Source organism: Haliotis rufescens, unplaced genomic scaffold (assembly GCF_023055435.1).
Source record: "Haliotis rufescens isolate VD_foot unplaced genomic scaffold, xgHalRufe1.0.p SCAF_7, whole genome shotgun sequence".
Classification (NCBI taxonomy): Eukaryota; Metazoa; Mollusca; class Gastropoda; order Lepetellida; family Haliotidae; genus Haliotis; species Haliotis rufescens.
In genome coordinates this window covers 35,622,892-35,643,663 of record NW_025964361.1, presented here as the reverse complement: position 1 = coordinate 35,643,663, position 20,772 = coordinate 35,622,892, and the positions used below count along the sequence as shown (strand labels likewise).

General features: G+C 42.9%; 1 protein-coding gene across 1 annotated transcript; it reads left to right on the top strand.

Annotated features, from left to right (window-relative positions):
- Nucleotides 1-3,358: 3,358 nt before the first annotated feature.
- On the top strand, nt 3,359-20,529 carry LOC125376207 (mucin-5AC-like; the record flags this gene model as incomplete). Its single annotated transcript, XM_048388160.1, has 2 exons — nt 3,359-5,212; nt 20,347-20,529. Coding segments are annotated over 2 exons (2,037 nt in total), but the record flags the coding sequence as incomplete, so codon positions are not given.
- Nucleotides 20,530-20,772: the final 243 nt, after the last annotated feature.

Here is a 20,772-nt window from a genome sequence, read left to right as displayed (position 1 = left end):
CAATGAGTGTCACGTCTGGCCTTGTCAATGAGCATCACATTTGGCCTTGTCATTAAGTATCACATTTGGCCTTGTCAATGAGTATCACATTTGGCCTTGCCATTAAGTATAACCTTTGGCCTTGTCAATGAGTGTCACGTCTGGCCTTGTCAATGAGCATCACATTTGGCCTTGTCATTAAGTATCACATTTGGCCTTGTCAATGAGTGTCACATTTGGCCTTGTCAATGAGTGTCACGTCTTGCCCTGTCAATGAGTGTCACGTTTGGCCTTGTCAATGAGCATCACATTTGGCCTTGTCATTAAGTATCACATTTGGCCTTGTCAATGAGTGTCACGTCTGACCTTGTCAAAGAGTATCACATTTGGCCTTGTCATTAAGTATCACATTTGGCCTTGTCAATGAGTGTCACGTCTGGCCCTGTCAATGTGTGTCACGTTTAGCCTTACCAATGAGGGTCACATAAAGCCTGATCAGTTTGTGTCCCATTTAACCTTACTTTGCCAGTGTCAAAATTTTGAAAAACAAATTGTTATACATTTCCATCGAATATTCATTTCTTTTTTCTTTGATTCATTTTAGCCACCATCAAACATGGGTGTTAACTTTCTTCTGCCCCTCAGTTTAGTTTCTAACCGAAAATCAAATAAGAAGTGAGTGTGAAATAAACAAATTCCAAAATGAAATGGGGCACAAGACTACACGAGGAATTCCAGTTTCAAGCATGTATGTACTGTTTGTAATATTGTATCCAACCTCGGACTTAAGCAAGAGTACCTGGCCTTACCACCTATACCCAGAGCCGAATAATTGTTGTGATGTGTAATGTAAGCAACAGACGGGGACTATTTGTCAACAATGTCACAGTGAGCAATGACGTTGACGACAGGGAAGACCAGTGACATCTGCGTCACAGGGAACAGGTCAAAAGTCAAACCGAGTGAAGACAGCAACATTAACGATACAGACCGACGATGTCTCTTTATGAAATAAAGAGACCTGTGTCTATTTATCCGACCACAGCCATACCATTGTAATTATCGCCGATGAATCAGGGATATGAGGTTTTTGTTTATTTGATGTTTTGTGCCGCAATCAGCAATATTACAACTGTATATCGTATAATGGAGAGATAATCTTTAATTTTACCACAAACAAAGACGCCAGTTCCTACAAGATTCACCACCGCTGCTATTACTACTATCTCAACTACTACCACCACCTCTGCTGCTACTACTATCTCTACTACTACCACCGCTGCTGCTACTATCTCTACTACTACCACCAACGCCGCAGTCAGCAGCCGCAGTCAGCAACATTACAACTGTATATCGTATAATGGAGAGATAATCTTTAATTTTACCACAAACAAAGACGCCAGTTCCTACAAGATTCACCACCGCTGCTATTACTACTATCTCAACTACCACCACCTCTGCTGCTACTACTATCTCTACTACTACCACCGCTGCTGCTACTATCTCTACTACTACCACCAACGCTGCAGTCAGCAGCCGCAGTCAGCAACATTACAACTGTATATCGTATAATGGAGAGATGATCTTTAATTTTACCACAAACAAAGACGCCAGTTCCTACAAGATTCACCACCGCTGCTATTACTACTATCTCAACTACCACCACTGCTGCTGCTACTACTATCTCTACTACTACCACCGCTGCTGCTACTATCTCTACTACTACCACCAACGCTGCAGTCAGCAGCCGCAGTCAGCAACATTACAACTGTATATCGTATAATGGAGAGATAATCTTTAATTTTACCACAAACAAAGACGCCAGTTCCTACAAGATTCACCACCGCTGCTATTACTACTATCTCAACTACCACCACTGCTGCTGCTATTACCATCTCTACTACTACCACCGCTGCTGCTACTATCTCTACTACTACCACCAACGCTGCAGTCAGCAGCCGCAGTCAGCAACATTACAACTGTATATCGTATAATGGAGAGATAATCTTTAATTTTACCACAAACAAAGACGCCAGTTCCTACAAGATTCACCACCGCTGCTATTACTACTATCTCAACTACCACCACTGCTGCTGCTATTACCATCTCTACTACTACCACCGCTGCTGCTACTATCTCTACTACTACCACCAACGCTGCAGTCAGCAGCCGCAGTCAGCAACATTACAACTGTATATCGTATAATGGAGAGATAATCTTTAATTTTACCACAAACAAAGACGCCAGTTCCTACAAGATTCACCACCGCTGCTATTACTACTATCTCAACTACCACCACTGCTGCTGCTATTACTATCTCTACTACTACCACCGCTGCTGCTACTATCTCTACTACTACCACCAACGCTGCAGTCAGCAGCCGCAGTCAGCAACATTACAACTGTATATCGTATAATGGAGAGATAATCTTTAATTTTACCACAAACAAAGACGCCAGTTCCTACAAGATTCACCACCGCTGCTATTACTACTATCTCAACTACCACCACTGCTGCTGCTATTACTATCTCTACTACTACCACCGCTGCTGCTACTATCTCTACTACTACCACCAACGCTGCAGTCAGCAGCCGCAGTCAGCAACATTACAACTGTATATCGTATAATGGAGAGATAATCTTTAATTTTACCACAAACAAAGACGCCAGTTCCTACAAGATTCACCACCGCTGCTATTACTACTATCTCAACTACCACCACTGCTGCTGCTATTACTATCTCTACTACTACCACCGCTGCTGCTACTATCTCTACTACTACCACCAACGCTGCAGTCAGCAGCCGCAGTCAGCAACATTACAACTGTATATCGTATAATGGAGAGATAATCTTTAATTTTACCACAAACAAAGACGCCAGTTCCTACAAGATTCACCACCGCTGCTATTACTACTATCTCAACTACCACCACTGCTGCTGCTATTACTATCTCTACTACTACCACCGCTGCTGCTACTATCTCTACTACTACCACCAACGCTGCAGTCAGCAGCCGCAGTCAGCAACATTACAACTGTATATCGTATAATGGAGAGATAATCTTTAATTTTACCACAAACAAAGACGCCAGTTCCTACAAGATTCACCACCGCTGCTATTACTACTATCTCAACTACCACCACTGCTGCTGCTATTACTATCTCTACTACTACCACCGCTGCTGCTACTATCTCTACTACTACCACCAACGCCGCAGTCAGCAGCCGCAGTCAGCAACATTACAACTGTATATCGTATAATGGAGAGATAATCTTTAATTTTACCACAAACAAAGACGCCAGTTCCTACAAGATTCACCACCGCTGCTATTACTACTATCTCAACTACCACCACTGCTGCTGCTATTACTATCTCTACTACTACCACCGCTGCTGCTACTATCTCTACTACTACCACCACCGCTGCTATTACTATCTCTAATACTACTACCACCGCTGCTACTACTATCACTACTACTACCACCACCGCTGCTACTACTATCACTACTATTACCACCACTGCTACTACTACTATCTCTACTACTACCACCACCACAGCTACTACTATCTCTACTACTACCACCACCACTGCTGCTACTACTATCACTACTACTACCACCACCACAGCTACTACTATCTCTACTACTACCACCACCACTGCTGCTACTACTATCACTACTACTACCACCACCACAGCTACTACTATCTCTACTACTACCACCACCACAGCTACTACTACCATCACCACTGCTACTACTATCTCTACTACTACCACCACCACTGCTGCTACTACTATCACTACTACTACCACCACCGCTGCTACTACTATCTCAACTACTACCACCACCGCTGCTACTACTATCACTACCACCACCGCTGCTACTACTATCACTACTACTACCACCACCGCTGCTACTACTATCTCTACTACTACCACCACCGCTGCTAATACTATCTCTACTACTACCACCACCGCTGCTACTACTATCTCTACTACTACCACCACCCCTGCTACTACTATCTCTACCACCACCACCGCTACTACTACTATCTCTACCATCGCTGCTACTACTATCTCTACTACTACCAATGCTACTACTATCTCTACCACCACCACCGCTGCTATTACTATCTCTACTACTACCACCACCGCTGCTACTACTATCTCTACTACTACCACTGCTACTTCTATCTCTACCACCACTGCTGCTACTACTATCTCTACTACTACCACTGCTACTACTATCTCTACCACCACCACCGCTGCTACTACTATCTCTACTACTACCACTGCTACTACTATCTCTACTACTACCACTGCTACTTCTATCTCTACCATCACCGCTGCTACTACTATCTCTACTACTACCACTGCTACTACTATCTCTACTACTACCACTGCTACTACTATCTCGACTACCACCACCACCGCTGCTACTACTATCTCTACTACTACCACTGCTACTTCTATCTCTACCATCACCGCTGCTACTACTATCCCTACTACTACCACAAACACTGCTGCTACTGTCTATTCTACTACCATCACCACTGCTACTACTATCTCTACTACTTCCACAAACACTGCTGCTACTACTGTCTCTACTTCTACCACCACCGCTGCTACTACTATCTCTACTACTACCACCACCACTGCTACTACTATCTCTACTACAACCAGTACCACTGCTACTACTATCTCTACTACAACCAGTACCGCTGCTACTACTATCTCTACTACTACCACCACCACTGCTACTACTATCTCTACTACAACCAGTACCACTGCTACTACTATCACTACTACTACCACCACCGCTGCTACTACTATCTCTACTACAACCAGTACCACTGCTACTACTATCTCTACTACTACAACCAGTACCACTGCTACTACTATCTCTACTACTACCACCACCGCTGCTACTACTATCTCGACTACCACCACCAGCGCTGCTACTACTATCTCGACTACAACCAGTACCACTGCTACTACTATCTCTACTACTACCACCACCACAGCTACTATTATCTCTACCACCACCGCTGCTACTACTATCTCTACTACTACCACCACCGCTGCTACTACTATCTCTACCACCACCACTGCTACTACTATCTCTACTACTATCACCACTCCTGCTACTACTATCTCTACTACTACCACCACCGCTGCTACTACTATCTCTACCACCACCCCTGCTACTACTATCACTGCTACTACCACCACCACTGCTATTACTACTATCTCTACTACTACCACCACCGCTGCTACTACTATCTCTACTACCACCACCACCACTGCTACTACTATCTCTACTACCACCACCACCACTGCTACTACTATCTCTACTACCACCAACACCACTGCTACTACTATCTCTACTACTACCACCACCACTGCTACTACTATCTCTACTACCACCACCACTACCACTGTTCTTGCTATCTCTACTTGGTATTATCCTGCAATATGTGTCCCAAAGGACATAATCTGCTAAAGGATTAGGCCCAGTCGTCTTAGGCTCCTCAATTTGCTGTGCAGAGAAACATATGATTTTTTGTTCGAATCCCGGTGCGCCCCGATTATGTTTCTAGGTTTGTCGGCACCATTCCCTTGCTCGTAAGGGACTATCTTGCTGTATATGTACCAAAAGTCTTGCTATTGTCCCCTAAGGGATTACCCTGTGGTATTTCTCCCAATGGAATTACTCTTACTGTATTTGTCCCAAAGGACATAATCTTACTGTATTTGGCCCAAAGGACATAATCCTGCTGTATTTGTCCCAAAGGACATAATCTTATTGTATTTGTCCCAAAGGACATAATCCTGCTGTATTTGTCCCAAATGACATAATCCTGCTGTATTTGTCCCAAATGACCTTCATGCAATCTTGCTGTATTTGTCCCAATGGACATAATCTTACTGTATTTGTCCCAAAGGACATACTCTTATTGTATTTGTCCCAAATTACGTACATGTAATCCTGTTGTATTTGTCCCAAATGACCTACATGCAATCTTGCTGTATTTGTCCCAAAGGACATAATCTTACTGTATTTGTCCCAAAGGACATACTCTTATTGTATTTGTCCCAAATTACCTACATGTAACTTGCTGTATTTGTCCCAAATGACCTACATGTAATCTTGCTGTATTTGGCCCAAATGTCATGATCCTGCTGTATTTGTCCCAAATGACCTACATGCAATCTTACTGTATTTGTCCCAAAGGACATAATCTTACTGTATTTGTCCCAAATGACCTACATGTAATCTTACTGTATTTGTCCCAAAGGACATAATCTTGCTGTATTTGTCCTAAAGGACATACTCTTACTGTATTTGTCCCAAATGACCTACATGTAATCTTACTGTATTTGTCCCAATGGACATAATCTTACTGTATTTGTCCCAAAGGACATACTCTTATTGTATTTGTCCCAAATTACGTACATGTAATCTTACTGTATTTGTCCCAAAGGACATAATCTTACTGTATTTGTCCCAAATGACCTACATGTAATCTTACTGTATTTGTCCCAAAGGACATAATCTTACTGTATTTGTCACAAAGGACATACTCTTACTGTACTTGACCCAAATGACCTACATGTAACTTGCTGTATTTGTCACAAAGGACATTATCTTACTGTATTTGTCCCAAAGGACACACTCCTGCTGTATTTGTCCCAAATGACCTACATGTAATCTTGCTGTTTTTGTCCCAAAGGACATTATCTTACTGTATTTGTCCCAAAGGACATACTCCTACTGTATTTGTCCCAAATGACCTACATGTAATCTTGCTGTTTTTGTCCCAAAGGACATCATCTTACTATATTTGTCCCAAAGGACACACTCCTGCTGTATTTGTCCCAAAGGACCTACATGTAATCTTACTGTATTTGTCCAAAAGAACATGATCTTACTGTATTTGTCCCTAAGGACATACTCTCACTGTTTTTGTCCCAAATAACCTACATGTAATCTTACTGTATTTGTCCAAAAGGAAATTATGTTACTGTATTTGTCCCAAAGGACACACTCCTGCTGTATTTGTCCCAAATGACCTACATGTAATCTTACTGTATTTGTCCCAAAGGACATTATCTTACTGTATTTGTCCCAAAGGACATTATCTTACTGTATTTGTCCCAAAGGACACACTCCTGCTGTATTTGTCCCAAATGACCTACATGTAATCTTACTGTATTTGTCCCCAAGGAACTTATCTTACTGGATTTGTCCCAAAGGACACCACTCCTGCTGTATTTGTCCCAAATAACCTACATGTAATCTTACTGTATTTGTCCCAAAGGACATTATCTTACTGTATTTGTCCCAAAGGACACACTCTTACTGTATTTGTCCCAAATGACCTACATGTAACTTGCTGTATTTGTCCAAAAGGACATTATCTTACTGTATTTGTCCCAAAGGACACACTCTTACTGTATTTGTCCCAAATGACCTACATGTAACTTGCTGTATTTGTCCCAAAGGACATAATCCTGCTGCATTTGTCCCAAATGACCTGCATGTAAAATTGCTGTATTTGTCCCAAAGGACATAATCCTACTGTATTTGTCCCAAAGGACATAATCTTACTGTAATTGTCCCAAAGGACATAATCTTGCTGTATTTGTCCCAAGGACATACTCTTACTGTATTTGTCCCAAATGACCTACACGCAATCTTGCTGTATTTGTCCCAAAGGACATAATCTTACTGTAAGTGTCCCAAAGGACACACTCCTGCTGTATGTATCCCCCAAGGGATTACCTAGCTGTATGTGTCCCAAAGGACGTTATCTTGCTTTACTTGTCCCCAAAGAAATTATCTTGCTATATTTGTCCCCTCATCCACTCACTCACCCATCCGCTCACTTTGTCTATCAAGGTGCACCGAGAGACGCTTAACAGTATACGAGGCTATACATTTTCGTATAATCTATTACAGTTTATGTGTTCATGCGTGCAGAATGATCACGCTTGTTCGCTTTTCCACACTTCTGTGTAAATCCTCTTCATGTAGGCAGCGGCCGTGACAATTGTGTCTCAACTTGGGTCTTCACTATCCCTCTGTGTGAATCATATACACGAAGAACGCTTGCACTCAAAGTTTCAAAAGTCGTGTTGTAACCAGTTTCCCAACGCACTAAATTTTGAAATGTAAGAATGAATATGCAAATAATATGAACAGGTGTGCCTTGTAAAAGTTTATGTGAACAGATAACACTGTTTGTGCGTGAGTCATGTGTCGAGTGCCGAACTGTCAATTCCGTCACCCCTGTGAAATAATGGTCGGGAGTTTTTCAACAAAAAATCCATCCTTTCCAAACAAACGATATCTATGAAACATTTTCGCGGGGACTCGGTGTCGTCTGTGATAATCAGTGGTCCCTTCGTACAATTGCCATCACTGTTTTGGCCTTCACGCCCAAAGGGGGAGCGGTGGGGTTGCCTATAGGTTAAAGAGTGATTGAGTGAGTATGGTTTTTTCGCCGCTTTTAGCAATATTCCAGCAATATCACGGCGGGGGACACCACAAATGGGCTTCACACATTGTACCTATGTCGGGAATCGAACCCGGGTCTTCGGCGTGACGAGCAAACGCTTTAACCACTAGGCTACCCGACCGCCCTATAGAGTTCGCTCGTCACGCCTAGGGCCCGGCCTCCATTCCCCTCATTGGCACATGGCTCATTGGGTGAAGCCCATTTTTTATGTCCCCTGCCGTGATATTGCTGGATTATTGCTGAAAAACGGCGTAAAACCATACTCAGTCACTCACTTTACGCCTTATGGGGCATTTCTTTCGGCGGATGGTCGGGACTAGTTGTTCTTTGGCGTTGGCGTTTTATATTTGGTGATGTTTGTTTGTTTATTTGTTTAACGCCTGACTCAGCAATAGTCCAGCTATATGATATAATGTAATCGAGACTGGGCCAGACAATCCGGTGACTGACATCATGAGCATCGATCCACGCAATTGTGATACGATGACATGCATCAACCAAGTCAGCAAGCCTAACTAGTATCCTCTAACGACATAGCATAGTCGCCTTTTTACGGCAAGCATGGGTTGCTGAAGACCCCGGATATTCTACCCCGGATCTTCACGAGTTTATATTTGGTGAATGAATTTGGTAAAGGAAACTACAATTAATGAAACGTCGATTAATTAAACTTCGATTAATGAAACTTCTATTTTCTTATAAATGACATAATATGAAAAGGACGTTAGTACATTGTGTGTCTATGTATCATAAATAACAAATATTAGGAAAACAAAATGGGTTGTATGCTCGCCAAAGGATAGCATGTTACTATTTTACTTCCTGATATTACCGTTCTACTGATCTACCTAGAAACGAGTTTTTGCAAGAACAATATTGATCTCAAAACAAACTTTAACGTTACATGTCCTTAAAGCCTCTGCTGGAATATGTACGGATATGATGCGTTCTATTTTTGGTAACACTTGGCCATAAATAGTGAAACTTATCGCCTAATCATGACAGGAATGTACATTTTCTTTCCATTTGTTGTATATTCTTTCATCTATCTGTCTAAACAGGGAATTATGATTGATGTTACGAATCGAAGAAGTTAGTGCCAGTTTTTTCTCGTGTATATTTCTTTGAGTGAGTGGGTGAGTGACCAATCGCGTGAGTGAGTGAGTGAGTGAGCTGCTTTGAACAGGTGCTGAGGCGACTGTGTCACTAACACAGCTGTATGCAACATTGCACACACCTTCAACTTCGGCCGCTGCTGACGTTACAACTACGACGACGAGTTACTCGTGGGTGGTGCTCGTCTGGTGTAGGCCTAGTCCACTCTGCCTGATACCTCCTCGACGCCACGCACTCCTCTGGCGGAGACGCGGCGCAAGGGCAACGTTACTGCCTTCAGGCGAACATGCTGGGTGTATTAGGTAACATTAGAGAGTAATAGTAACGCTCAGGACGTTTGCAGGAGACATTAACATTAAGGAATGACGCTGAGTGTTTAAGCAGTCGTAACCAGATGGTGGAGATAGAGTTACACTTCCATGGAGGATATGTGCAGGGCTTTGTAACAGTTTGGAACACGTGTGTAGATAGATTGATTAACAAAGTACTTATTAACTGCCCATGATATACAGGTCATGGCTCTTTCAGGGCCTGACATGAAGACTAGTTGGTTGGTTGGTTGGTTGGTTTGTTGTTTAACGCTGCACTCAGCAATATTCCAGCTATGTGACGGCGGTCTGTAAATGATGCAATTGGGATCGATGACATGTATCAACCAAGTCAGCGAGCCTGACCACCCGATCCCGTTAGTAGCCTTTTACGACAAGCATAGTCGCCTTTTACTGCAAACATGGGTTGCTGAAGACCCATTCTACCCCGGATCTTCACGAGTCCATGAAGGCTGGAAGTATACAAGGGGTAATACATAAATAATAGCATACTTATACACCACCACCACCACAACCAACAACAACAACAACAACAACAACAACAACAACAACAACAATAATAATAGGGCGATGATGATGATGATAATTGATGAAAGCGGTTTGTGAGTGAGTTTGCTTTAACGCCGCATTAAGCAATATTGCAGCAATATCACGGCGGTTGACACCAGAAATGGGATTCACACATTGTACCTATGTCGGGAATCGAACCCGGGTCTTCGACGTGACGAGCAAAGGCTTTAACCACTAGGCTACCCGACCGTCCCTGAAAGTGGTTTGTGGACTGATGGAGATGGTTGAAGTTAATAACTTGAGCGACACATATGCCGTCCAGATCTGTCTCACTTCCGTCTGAACGTTCCAACTGCTCTCAGCTTCCTTTGTCCAATTGTATGTAGCTCGTCTTGTAATGTAGTCTAAAGCACGTGTATGACGGTTTGCAGCATCAGATGGAGCGTTTGCTGGCGAACAACACTGTATCAGACTACACATGTAGATATAAATATCTTGACAAACGCAACGAAGAGCATTGGAAGAGCGAAAAGCAAGGACATTATATTAAAGTGCCCCTTTACCCTCACAATAAATAGGAGTTCGGAAGAAATGCCGTCCTCAAATATTGCCAATAAGGATTGTAAGTGTGTTTAATTTGCAAGTAACTAAACTGACATCCCCTAAAAGGTACACCAAGGCGTTGTTTTTTTGTCTAATTATAAAGTAAAACATTGAAATGAAATCGTGGTGAGTGATGTCGCATTTAATACAGCCAAATGTATTCTTTGAAATAAAACGTGTACATTTTAATGTTTGCGAAAATGTCCTCTGCACTCGAAATGCACGTGCAAAACTGGTGTAAAAAGCTGCTGACAGCACACGTTCGGAACACAGGAAACAAACACGCACCAAAGATATGCCTCGTTTAACAGATGTACAGACAGAGTGTCGAGAGTATGGCTCAGGAGGGAGCCACATCGCAAGATTATTCGGATGCACCCGTGCTTGCATAACCAGGTTGATGCGACGTCTACGGCAAACAGGTCAGATCGCTTCATCCCCGCCGCAGCTACGGCATCGACAACGCTCGGACATCAGTGTCACGGCGATTGAGGTAACATGGTATCCGAGCACGTCCACCCTGCCGTGGAATGACGTTGACGTCACAACACCGACATAACAGGTTGCTGTGAGCATGGCGGATTCGCTGTTGACGGGTTCGAGACTGGAGAAGAGTCATGTTCTCTGATGAGAGCAGGTTTTTCCTGTTTCATGGCTGGTTGTCGACAGCGTGTGTACAGACGTCAAAGTGACGCCTAGCGCCGACCTGTGCCCAGGACGTTCAGCCATTTGGAGGCGGTGGTGTCATGGCCTGGGGAGGAATCTGTGGAGACTTGAAGATGATGCGTATTATCATTCAAATCAACATTACTGCACAGAGGTATCGGGATGAAGTTAAGCTACCCGTTGTGCTGCCATTATCTTACAACAGCCACGCGGTATAGTCTTCCAGGTTGATAACGCTAGACCCCATAAAGCACGGATGACACGGGACGTCCTCAACGTACATGAACGTTAAGGTTTGGCCATGACCTTCATGTTTTTTTCCGACATGAACCCCATAGAAATTTATGGATCACCTTGACAGGCAAGTCAGGGGGCGACCAGTACCACCAGTCAACTGTCAGGACATGGAGCGATGTTTCATCGAGACATGGCGACGGATTCCTGCTAACATCAGGCGTTTGACGTCATCGGTGCGGCGACGTGTTGTGGCCTGCACTGATACAAGTTTGTTTGTTTGTTTGTTTGTTGTTTAACGCCGCACTCAGCAATATTCCAGCTATATGACAGCGGTCTGTATATAATCGAGTCTGGACCAGACAATCCAGAGATTGACATCATGGGCATCGATCCACGCAAATGAGATACGATGACATGGATCAACCAAGTCAGCGAGCCTAACCACTCGATCCCGTTAGTCGCCTCTTACGACAAGCATAGTCACCTATTTCGGCAGGAATGGGTTGATGAAGACCTATTCTACCCCGGATCTTCACGGGTCCACTGATGCACGAGACTTGTGACTTTGCTGTTACTTACATATCTGTTGTTGCACATGTGTTTTGACAATGGCAACCTGAATGATCTCATTGAGATCTTTGTGTCATTCATACGTTTCTGCTTTTATGGACTGAAATATTGTTCACATGATGCTAAAACGCCACTCTCATTGAATATAATTATATATTTATGTTTTAACTCTTCAACAGGCTTTCGCTTTGCTCCAGTCATCTCTCAATGTCTTGGTATACATTCTTTTGAAAGTCATTTATCATAAATAAATCAAACAATTATTAGATTTGACAAAAAAGTACAAGCCTTACTGGCCTGAAACAGTTTATTGTGAGATTGACTCGGTGATACGATGCATGTGATATCACCTATGATACACGTAACAAACGTATCATCATCGAATAACCATTTCTTGTATGATTCTCTTTTAGCCACAATCAACGGATGAATACTTTCTTTTGCTCAGCAGTGTATATGGACACAAGGTTATAAATACAGCCACCTCTCTATAACGTGGTAGAAACAAGGAGAAGTTAAGGAGAAAATGGGTAAGACGCCCTGGTTAAGGTGAAATGTGGAAGGCTAATGTGCGAGAGGATCGGGGTAAGAGGGTGAGGACAAGAGGATGAGAGTGTGAGAGGATGGGCGTGCGAGGGCGAGAGAGTATTAGAGTATGGACATGCATGAGAGAGAGAGAGAGAGAGAGAGAGAGAGAGAGAGAGAGAGAGAGAGAGAGAGAGAGAGATGAAACAAACTTGGTTCATCATTTGGGGACATTTTTGCATCATTCAACAATCATGATATAAACGTGACATTGAAGTGGTGTAGTTGGGATGTAAACGTGACATTGAAGTGGAGTAGTCGTGATATAAACGTGACATTGAAGTCTGTGTAGTCTAGGCGTAGCAAAAAGTACAAGCCTTACTGGCCTGAAACAGTTTATTGTGAGATTGACTCGGTGATACGATGCATGTGATATCACCTATGATACACGTTACAAACGTATCATCATCGAATAACCATTTCTTGTATGATTCACTTTTAGCCACAATCAATGGATGAATACTTTCTTTTGCCCAGCAGTGTATATGGACACAAGGTCATAAATACAGCCACCTCTCTATAACGTGGTAGCAACATATGCACGACAAAACCAGTGGTCATGTTAAATTTAAGGTTGAATAGGTAGGGCTGAGGGGGGGGGGGGGGGGGGGGGGGGGGGTGTTTGAGACAATTCAGGAAGGGATGATGAGTGGTGAGAGAATGGGCTGCAATTTAGTGGGGCGGGGGGGATGTTAGGATGTGAGGGTTAAGGAGAAAATGGGTGAGACGCCCTGGTTAAGATGAAATGTGGAAGGCTAATGTGTGAGAGGATCGGGGTAACAGGGTGAGGACAAGAGGATGAAGTGTGAGAGGATGGGCGTGCGAGGGCGAGAGTATTAGAGTATGGACATGAGAGAGCGAGCGTATTAGAGTATGGGCATGAAAGAGCGAGAGTATTAGAGTATGGGCATGAGTGAGCGAGCGTATTAGAGTATGGGCATGAGAGAGCGAGAGTATTAGAGTACGGGCATGAGTGGACGAGAGTATTAGAGTATGGGCATGAGTGGACGAGAGTATTAGACTGAGTATGGGCATGAGACGGCGAGAGTATTTGAGTGTGGGCATGAGAGGGATCGAGAGTATCAGAGTATGGGCATGAGTGGACGAGAGTATTAGAGTATGGGCATGAGTTGTCGAGAGTATTAGAGTATGGGCATGAATTGACGAGAGTATTAGAGTATGGGCATGAGAGGGCGAGAGTATTAGACTATGGGCATGAGTGGACGAGAGTATTAGAGTGTGGGCACGAGAGGGAGAGAGTATCAGAGTATGAGCATGAGTGGACGAGAGTATTAGAGTATGGGCATGAGTTGTCGAGAGTATTAGAGTATGGGCATGAGTTGACGAGAGTATTAGAGTATGGGCATGAGAGGGCGAGAGTATTAGACTATGGGCATGAGTGGACGAGAGTATTAGAGTGTGGGCACGAGAGGGAGAGAGTATCAGAGTATGGGCATGAGGGGACGAGAGTATTAGAGTATGGACATGAGTTGACGAGAGCATTAGAGTATGGGCGTGAGAGGGCGAGAGTATTAGAGTATGGGCATGAGAGAGCGAGAGTATTAGAGTATGGGCATGAGTTGACGAGAGTATTAGAGTATGGGCATGAGTTGACGAGAGTATTAGAGTATGGGCATGAGAGTATTAGAGTATGGGCATGAGAGAACGAGAGTATTAGAGTATGGGTATGAGTGGGCGAGATTATGGGGACGTGAGGTTACAGGATCATGGGGTTAAGACCCAATGTTAAGACACTTAAGATTATGTAGGGTAACATACAAGTATTAGATGAGAGGATTACAAGGTGAGGGGCTGACTGTGTACAGGTAAAAGAGGATGGTGGGGGTATTAGTGATAATTGGCATGCCGTGACGTATTGCTGGCCTTGTAAACAACGACGAGCCCTGTCACCCTGGGATAATTAGTCGGTGGTAACTGTTCTGTTCTGTTCCTCCTCCTGGTATTTCCCCAAGTATTCCGGCTATGTACACTGAGTGTATCGCCAGAATATCACCCGATGAGTTCACTGTAGCTGTGCTGTAGCCGTGTTGCAGTTGATATGTAACCGTGATGTAGGTGTGGTGTAGCCATGAGAAAGATGAGATAGGTGTAAATGTAATATTCAAGTGGTGTAGTTGTGATATAAACGTGACATTCAAGTGGTGTAGTTGTGATATAAACGTGACATTGAAGTGGTGTAGTTGTGATATAAACGTGATATTCAAGTGGTGTAATTATGATATAAACGTGACATTGAAGTGGTGTCGTCGTGATGTAAATGTGACATTGAAGTGGTGTAGTGGTGATATAAACGTGACATTGAAGTGGTGTAGTCGTGATATAAACGTGACATTGAAGTGGTGTAGTCGTGATGTAAGTGTGACATTGAAGTGGAGTAGTTGTCATGTAAACGTGACATTGAAGTGGAGTAGTCGTGATATAAACGTGACATTGAAGTCTGTGTAGTCTCGGCGTAGCTGTGATGTACTCGTGACATTAAAGTGGTGGAAATGTGACATTGAAGTTGTTCAAATACGACATTGAAGTGGTGTAGTTGTGCTGTAAATGTGAAATCTCAGCCATGTCAGTGATGTAACTCTTACTGCCAATACACAACGTCGCTGCATCGAACGAAGCAGACAGTACAACATGGGTCCGCCATGTGGTTGACAAAGACGTCATCCGCCTCGCCTACTTGTTGTAGTTATAAATGTTCCACTACCCCGGCCAGATATCGTCAACATTCGGAAGGGTAATAAATAGTGTGTGACTAAGTTCCTTCACCTCTACAATCCGCTTTAATGGACATGTCCCCTGGGTTACGCTATTGAATGAAACACACAAACATGTTTCCTGTTTGCAAAACAGATGTATCTCGGTCATTAATGATTGATAGTCTGTACTCTACTTCTAAGTCAGTGACAACTGCTATTCTTCTGAGTGATAAATGCAGAGGTACAACAGTTATTTCCAATGTAAAACGTGCTAACCTTGTAATGTCTATGTAATATTAAGAGTATGTAATATGTATCGAAATAAGACCAATAAAAAACTCCTTTTGTTAATCAAGATGTCCACAAACGTATGAATATACCTGTCCTGAAAGTAAAACAAACGTTTTGCTAAAGACATTACAAGATGAACTTATAGACACACGTACACTTATATCAATATTGCATTAAATCAATGTTGTGACAATGTGAGGGGGTTTGCGTAACCAATACACGAACAAACAACCATCTACCCCAGCATAGAAACAGCCCTCTGTTTATCCTACAACTACCAGTAACTCAGACTGCTTGCATTGGGTAGTGTGGGTATGTTCATCGTAGTGTGTCATGTCCAATGTAGACCTAGATAAAGGTTCGAGCAGGTCGGGGTGTGTGTGTGTGAGTGTGGGGGGGGGGGGGGGGGGGGGGGTATTACTGGAGCGAGACCCGCGGTAAACTACAGGAGATGAAAGATATCGCTCATTTTGCCTCACTCTGACAGAAGGGGGCCATGATCTTTGTAGGTAACGAAGCTAGGAATGTGCGTAATGTAACCTGAGCGTCCGCCTACACTGCGTAGCCAGCTACCTGGGCCGTAGTTCCCCTCTCATTTCACGCATGTTCCAGCAACATCATAACAACCAGGAGCAGCTTCAACATTACAATTATAACTTTATCCATGCAGTAACATCACACTATTGTTGATGTGAAAGTAATTATCCAATGCATAATTCATAAATGATCACAAATGCTTCACAGAAGACGGGAAGATGTTCGCGTACAGTTAATATATAGTCAGTGACGTCATGGCTGATCTATTACGAATTTTTAGACCAGAGACTCCCGTGTATAATCAAAGACTTTCCATATATGATCAGAAACCTATTGTATATGCTCGAAAATGTAATGGTTGATCAGAGATTTCCAATATATGGTCAGACACCCACTATGTTTGATCAGAGACTTCCAATATATGGTCAGACACCCACTATGTTTGATCAAAGACTTCCAATATATGGTCAGACACCTACTATGTTTGATCGGAGACGTAATGGTTGATCAGAGAATTCCAATATATGGTCAGACACCCACTTTGTATGATCGGAGACGTAATGGTTGATCAAAGACTTCCAATATATGGTCAGACACCCACTATGTATGATCGGAGACGTAATGGTTGATCAGAGACTTCCAATATATGGTCAGACACCTACTATGTTTGATCGGAGACGTAATGGTTGATCAGAGATTTCCAATATATGGTCAGACACCCACTATGTATGATCGGAGACGTAATGGTTGATCAAAGACTTCCAATATATGGCCAGACACCCACTTTGTATGATCGGAGATGTAATGGTTGATTAGAGACTTCCAATATATGGTCAGACACCTATTATGTTTGATCGGAGACGTAATGGTTGATCAAAGACTTCCAATATATGGTCAGCCACCTACTATGTAAGATCGGAGACGTAATGGTTGATCAGAGACTCCCAATATATGGTCAGCCACCCACTATGTATGATCGGAGACGTAATGGTTGATCAGAGACTTCCAATATATGGTCAGACACCTACTATGTTTGATCGGAGACGTAATGGTTGATCAAAGACTTCCAATATATGGTCAGACACCCACTAGGTATGATCGGAGACGTAATGATTGATCAGAGACTTCCAATATATGGTCAGACACCCACTATGTATGATCGGAGACGTAATGGTTGATCAGAGACTTCCAATATATGGTCAGATACCCACTATGTATGATCGGAGACGTAATGGTTGATCAGAGACTTCCAATATATGGTCAGACACCTACTATGTATGATCGGAGATGTAATGGTTGATCAGAGACTTCCAATATATGGTCAGACACCCACTATGTATGATCGGAGACGTAATGGTTGATCAGAGATTTCCAATATATGGTCAGACACCCACTATGTATGATCGGAGACGTAATGGTTGATCAGAGACTTCCAATATATGGTCAGACACCCACTTTGTATGATCGGAGACGTAATGGTTGATTAGAGACTTCCAATATATGGTCAGACACCTACTATGTATGATCGGAGACGTAATGGTTGATTAGAGACTTCAGATGTATGGTCAGCCACCCACTATGTATGATCGGAGACGTAATGGTTGATCAAAGACTTCCAATATATGGTCAGATACCCACTTTGTATGATCGGAGACGTAATGGTTGATCAGAGACTTCCAATATATGGTCAGCCACCCACTATGTATGATCGGAGACGTAATGGTTGATCAGAGACTTCCAATATATGGTCAGCCACCCACTATGTATGATCGGAGACGTAATGGTTGATCAGAGACTTCCAATATATGGTCAGATACCCACTATGTATGATCGGAGACGTAATGGTTGATCAAAGACTTCCAATATATGGTCAGACACCCACTATGTATGATCGGAGACGTAATGGTTGATCAAAGACTTCCAATATATGGTCAGCAAACCACTATGTATGATCGGAGACGTAATGGTTGATCAGAGACTTCCAATATATGATCAGATACCCACTATGTATAATCGGAGACGTAATGGTGGATAAGAGACTTCCAATATATGGTCAGACACCCACTATGTAGATCGGAGACGTAATGGTTGATCAAAGACTTCCAATATATGGTACATTATGTGAAGTTCGTTCCTGGTGTCATCCCCCCGAGGGGTGTACAGCACAACTCAATTGTCACTAACTCATTAAGCAAAGGTGTCTTACTTGTGTTGACCACATCGGTACAGCCACACGTAGAAGACTTAGTTTAATGAACCCAACATGAGAAGTAGGCCATTTGGGAACATATCATCAAAATTCAGCGATAAACATACAACCTTGTGGGTCGAGGATGACCCTTAGGATTCGTTTACTGACGCCATTAATCTATTCCACTGAGAGACATAGCCGATAGTTCTCGAAGACGTGTTTTGAAACCCACGAAGCAGCATGAAAAAGGCGAAGCTCCGATGGTCCAAGGCTTATCATAATTCATATAGCAGATTATAATTATTAGCATGTAGTGATGAGGTGATGTGAGTGGGCGTGTATTGATGTAACACGCAGTAAAGACCCACGCCGTTAACGAACAGCGAATAAACAGTAATGAATACTCCTGTACATAAGATGCAGATGACGTAACATCCAAACAAGGGAACATAACCAAGATGCCAAAGATTCATCTACTCCTAGGGGAAGTCTGTGCCATATTGGCAACACGTAGACCATATAGTCTTCCATTTCTTCTGGTCCTTTGGTGCTTGCGTCATTCACAAATGGTTCCAAACAGATCACCTTCTACCTGATATGTTTACCTCAGAATATTCCTTGGCGCCAGCCTTTCTTTCGGGATTCCTTTACACCATGTTGATTTTTCTTTCATTTTCGTACCACCGTTTTAACGAGGAACGATAAACGTTCAATCATATATGTTATGAAAACAGTCATCTTTTGGAAGTATCTATTACGTTAGAAGGTCTTCAGAACCAGTTGAATATGTTATTATGTTCATACACGCCACATACCTTTTACCATGATATAGTTTTGCATATACATGTCTCATGCCCGATTGGTCTTGTCTAGCATTGCGTGTTTGAATGAGTTGTCCATCCAGTTGAAAATAAAATTACAAATAAACTGACCGGTTATTAATGAGGCCTTTGCAACAGTGTAACGATGCAACAAAGCACCAGAGCACCAGAGCACCAGAGCACCACAACACCAGTCCGGGAAACCCGTCTTCCTCGTGCCTATTTTGGGAATGTATTTCTGTATAAACTGTCGGGCAAAAGAAAGTATACACTTGAAAAATTAGATTTGGCCAAAAAGTTACAAACGTTCTTAAAACCTTAAAAGGCTGAACACAACCGCCGGAACACTGCAAACGTAGGGACCAAAACGCAACTATGATACCCGTATCAAAGTAATCATCATCGAATAACCATTTCTTGTTTGTTTCATTTCCAGCAACCATCAAGCCTGCGTGTATACTTTCTTCTGGGTGTAGGTTTCGTGCAAGACACAGTACTAGTTACTGTGTTTATCCGGAAAATTTCACAGGTGTTTTTGCGTTTCCCAGTATTTTTATTCACACATATCCAGATACCTAGACACGGAATATTACGAAAACATTAATAAGGTTGGGCCAAATTCAAACAGCGAGGGATTCAAGCCCATATAAGTTAAACAGTGTTACCACGGTGCGCCAGCTTAATGTAGAAGAGCCGAAAGTGACGTTGTCTAAGACGTTGAACACTTTATCATCGTTACGAATCTTTGATCCAGAACACGAGGCAGCGGATCCTGACATAGCTGACCTCATTCTGATAAGCGGCAACGTATTTCACTACGCCGCCCACAGACATCTGAACATGAATGGGAATGATGCCTGATAGTTCATATTCCCTGACAAGTGTTCACAATAAATTCTTCCCGTAAAGCTGCGCATTAAGTTGACACATGAATATCCGGGGTAGAATAGGTCTTCAGCAACCCATGCTTGCCGTAAAAGCCGAGTATGCTTGTCGTAAGAGGCGACTGACGGGATCGGGTGGTCAATTACGTGGATCGATGCTCATGATATCAATCATTGGATTGTCTGGTCCAGACTCGATTATTTACAGACCGCCGTCATG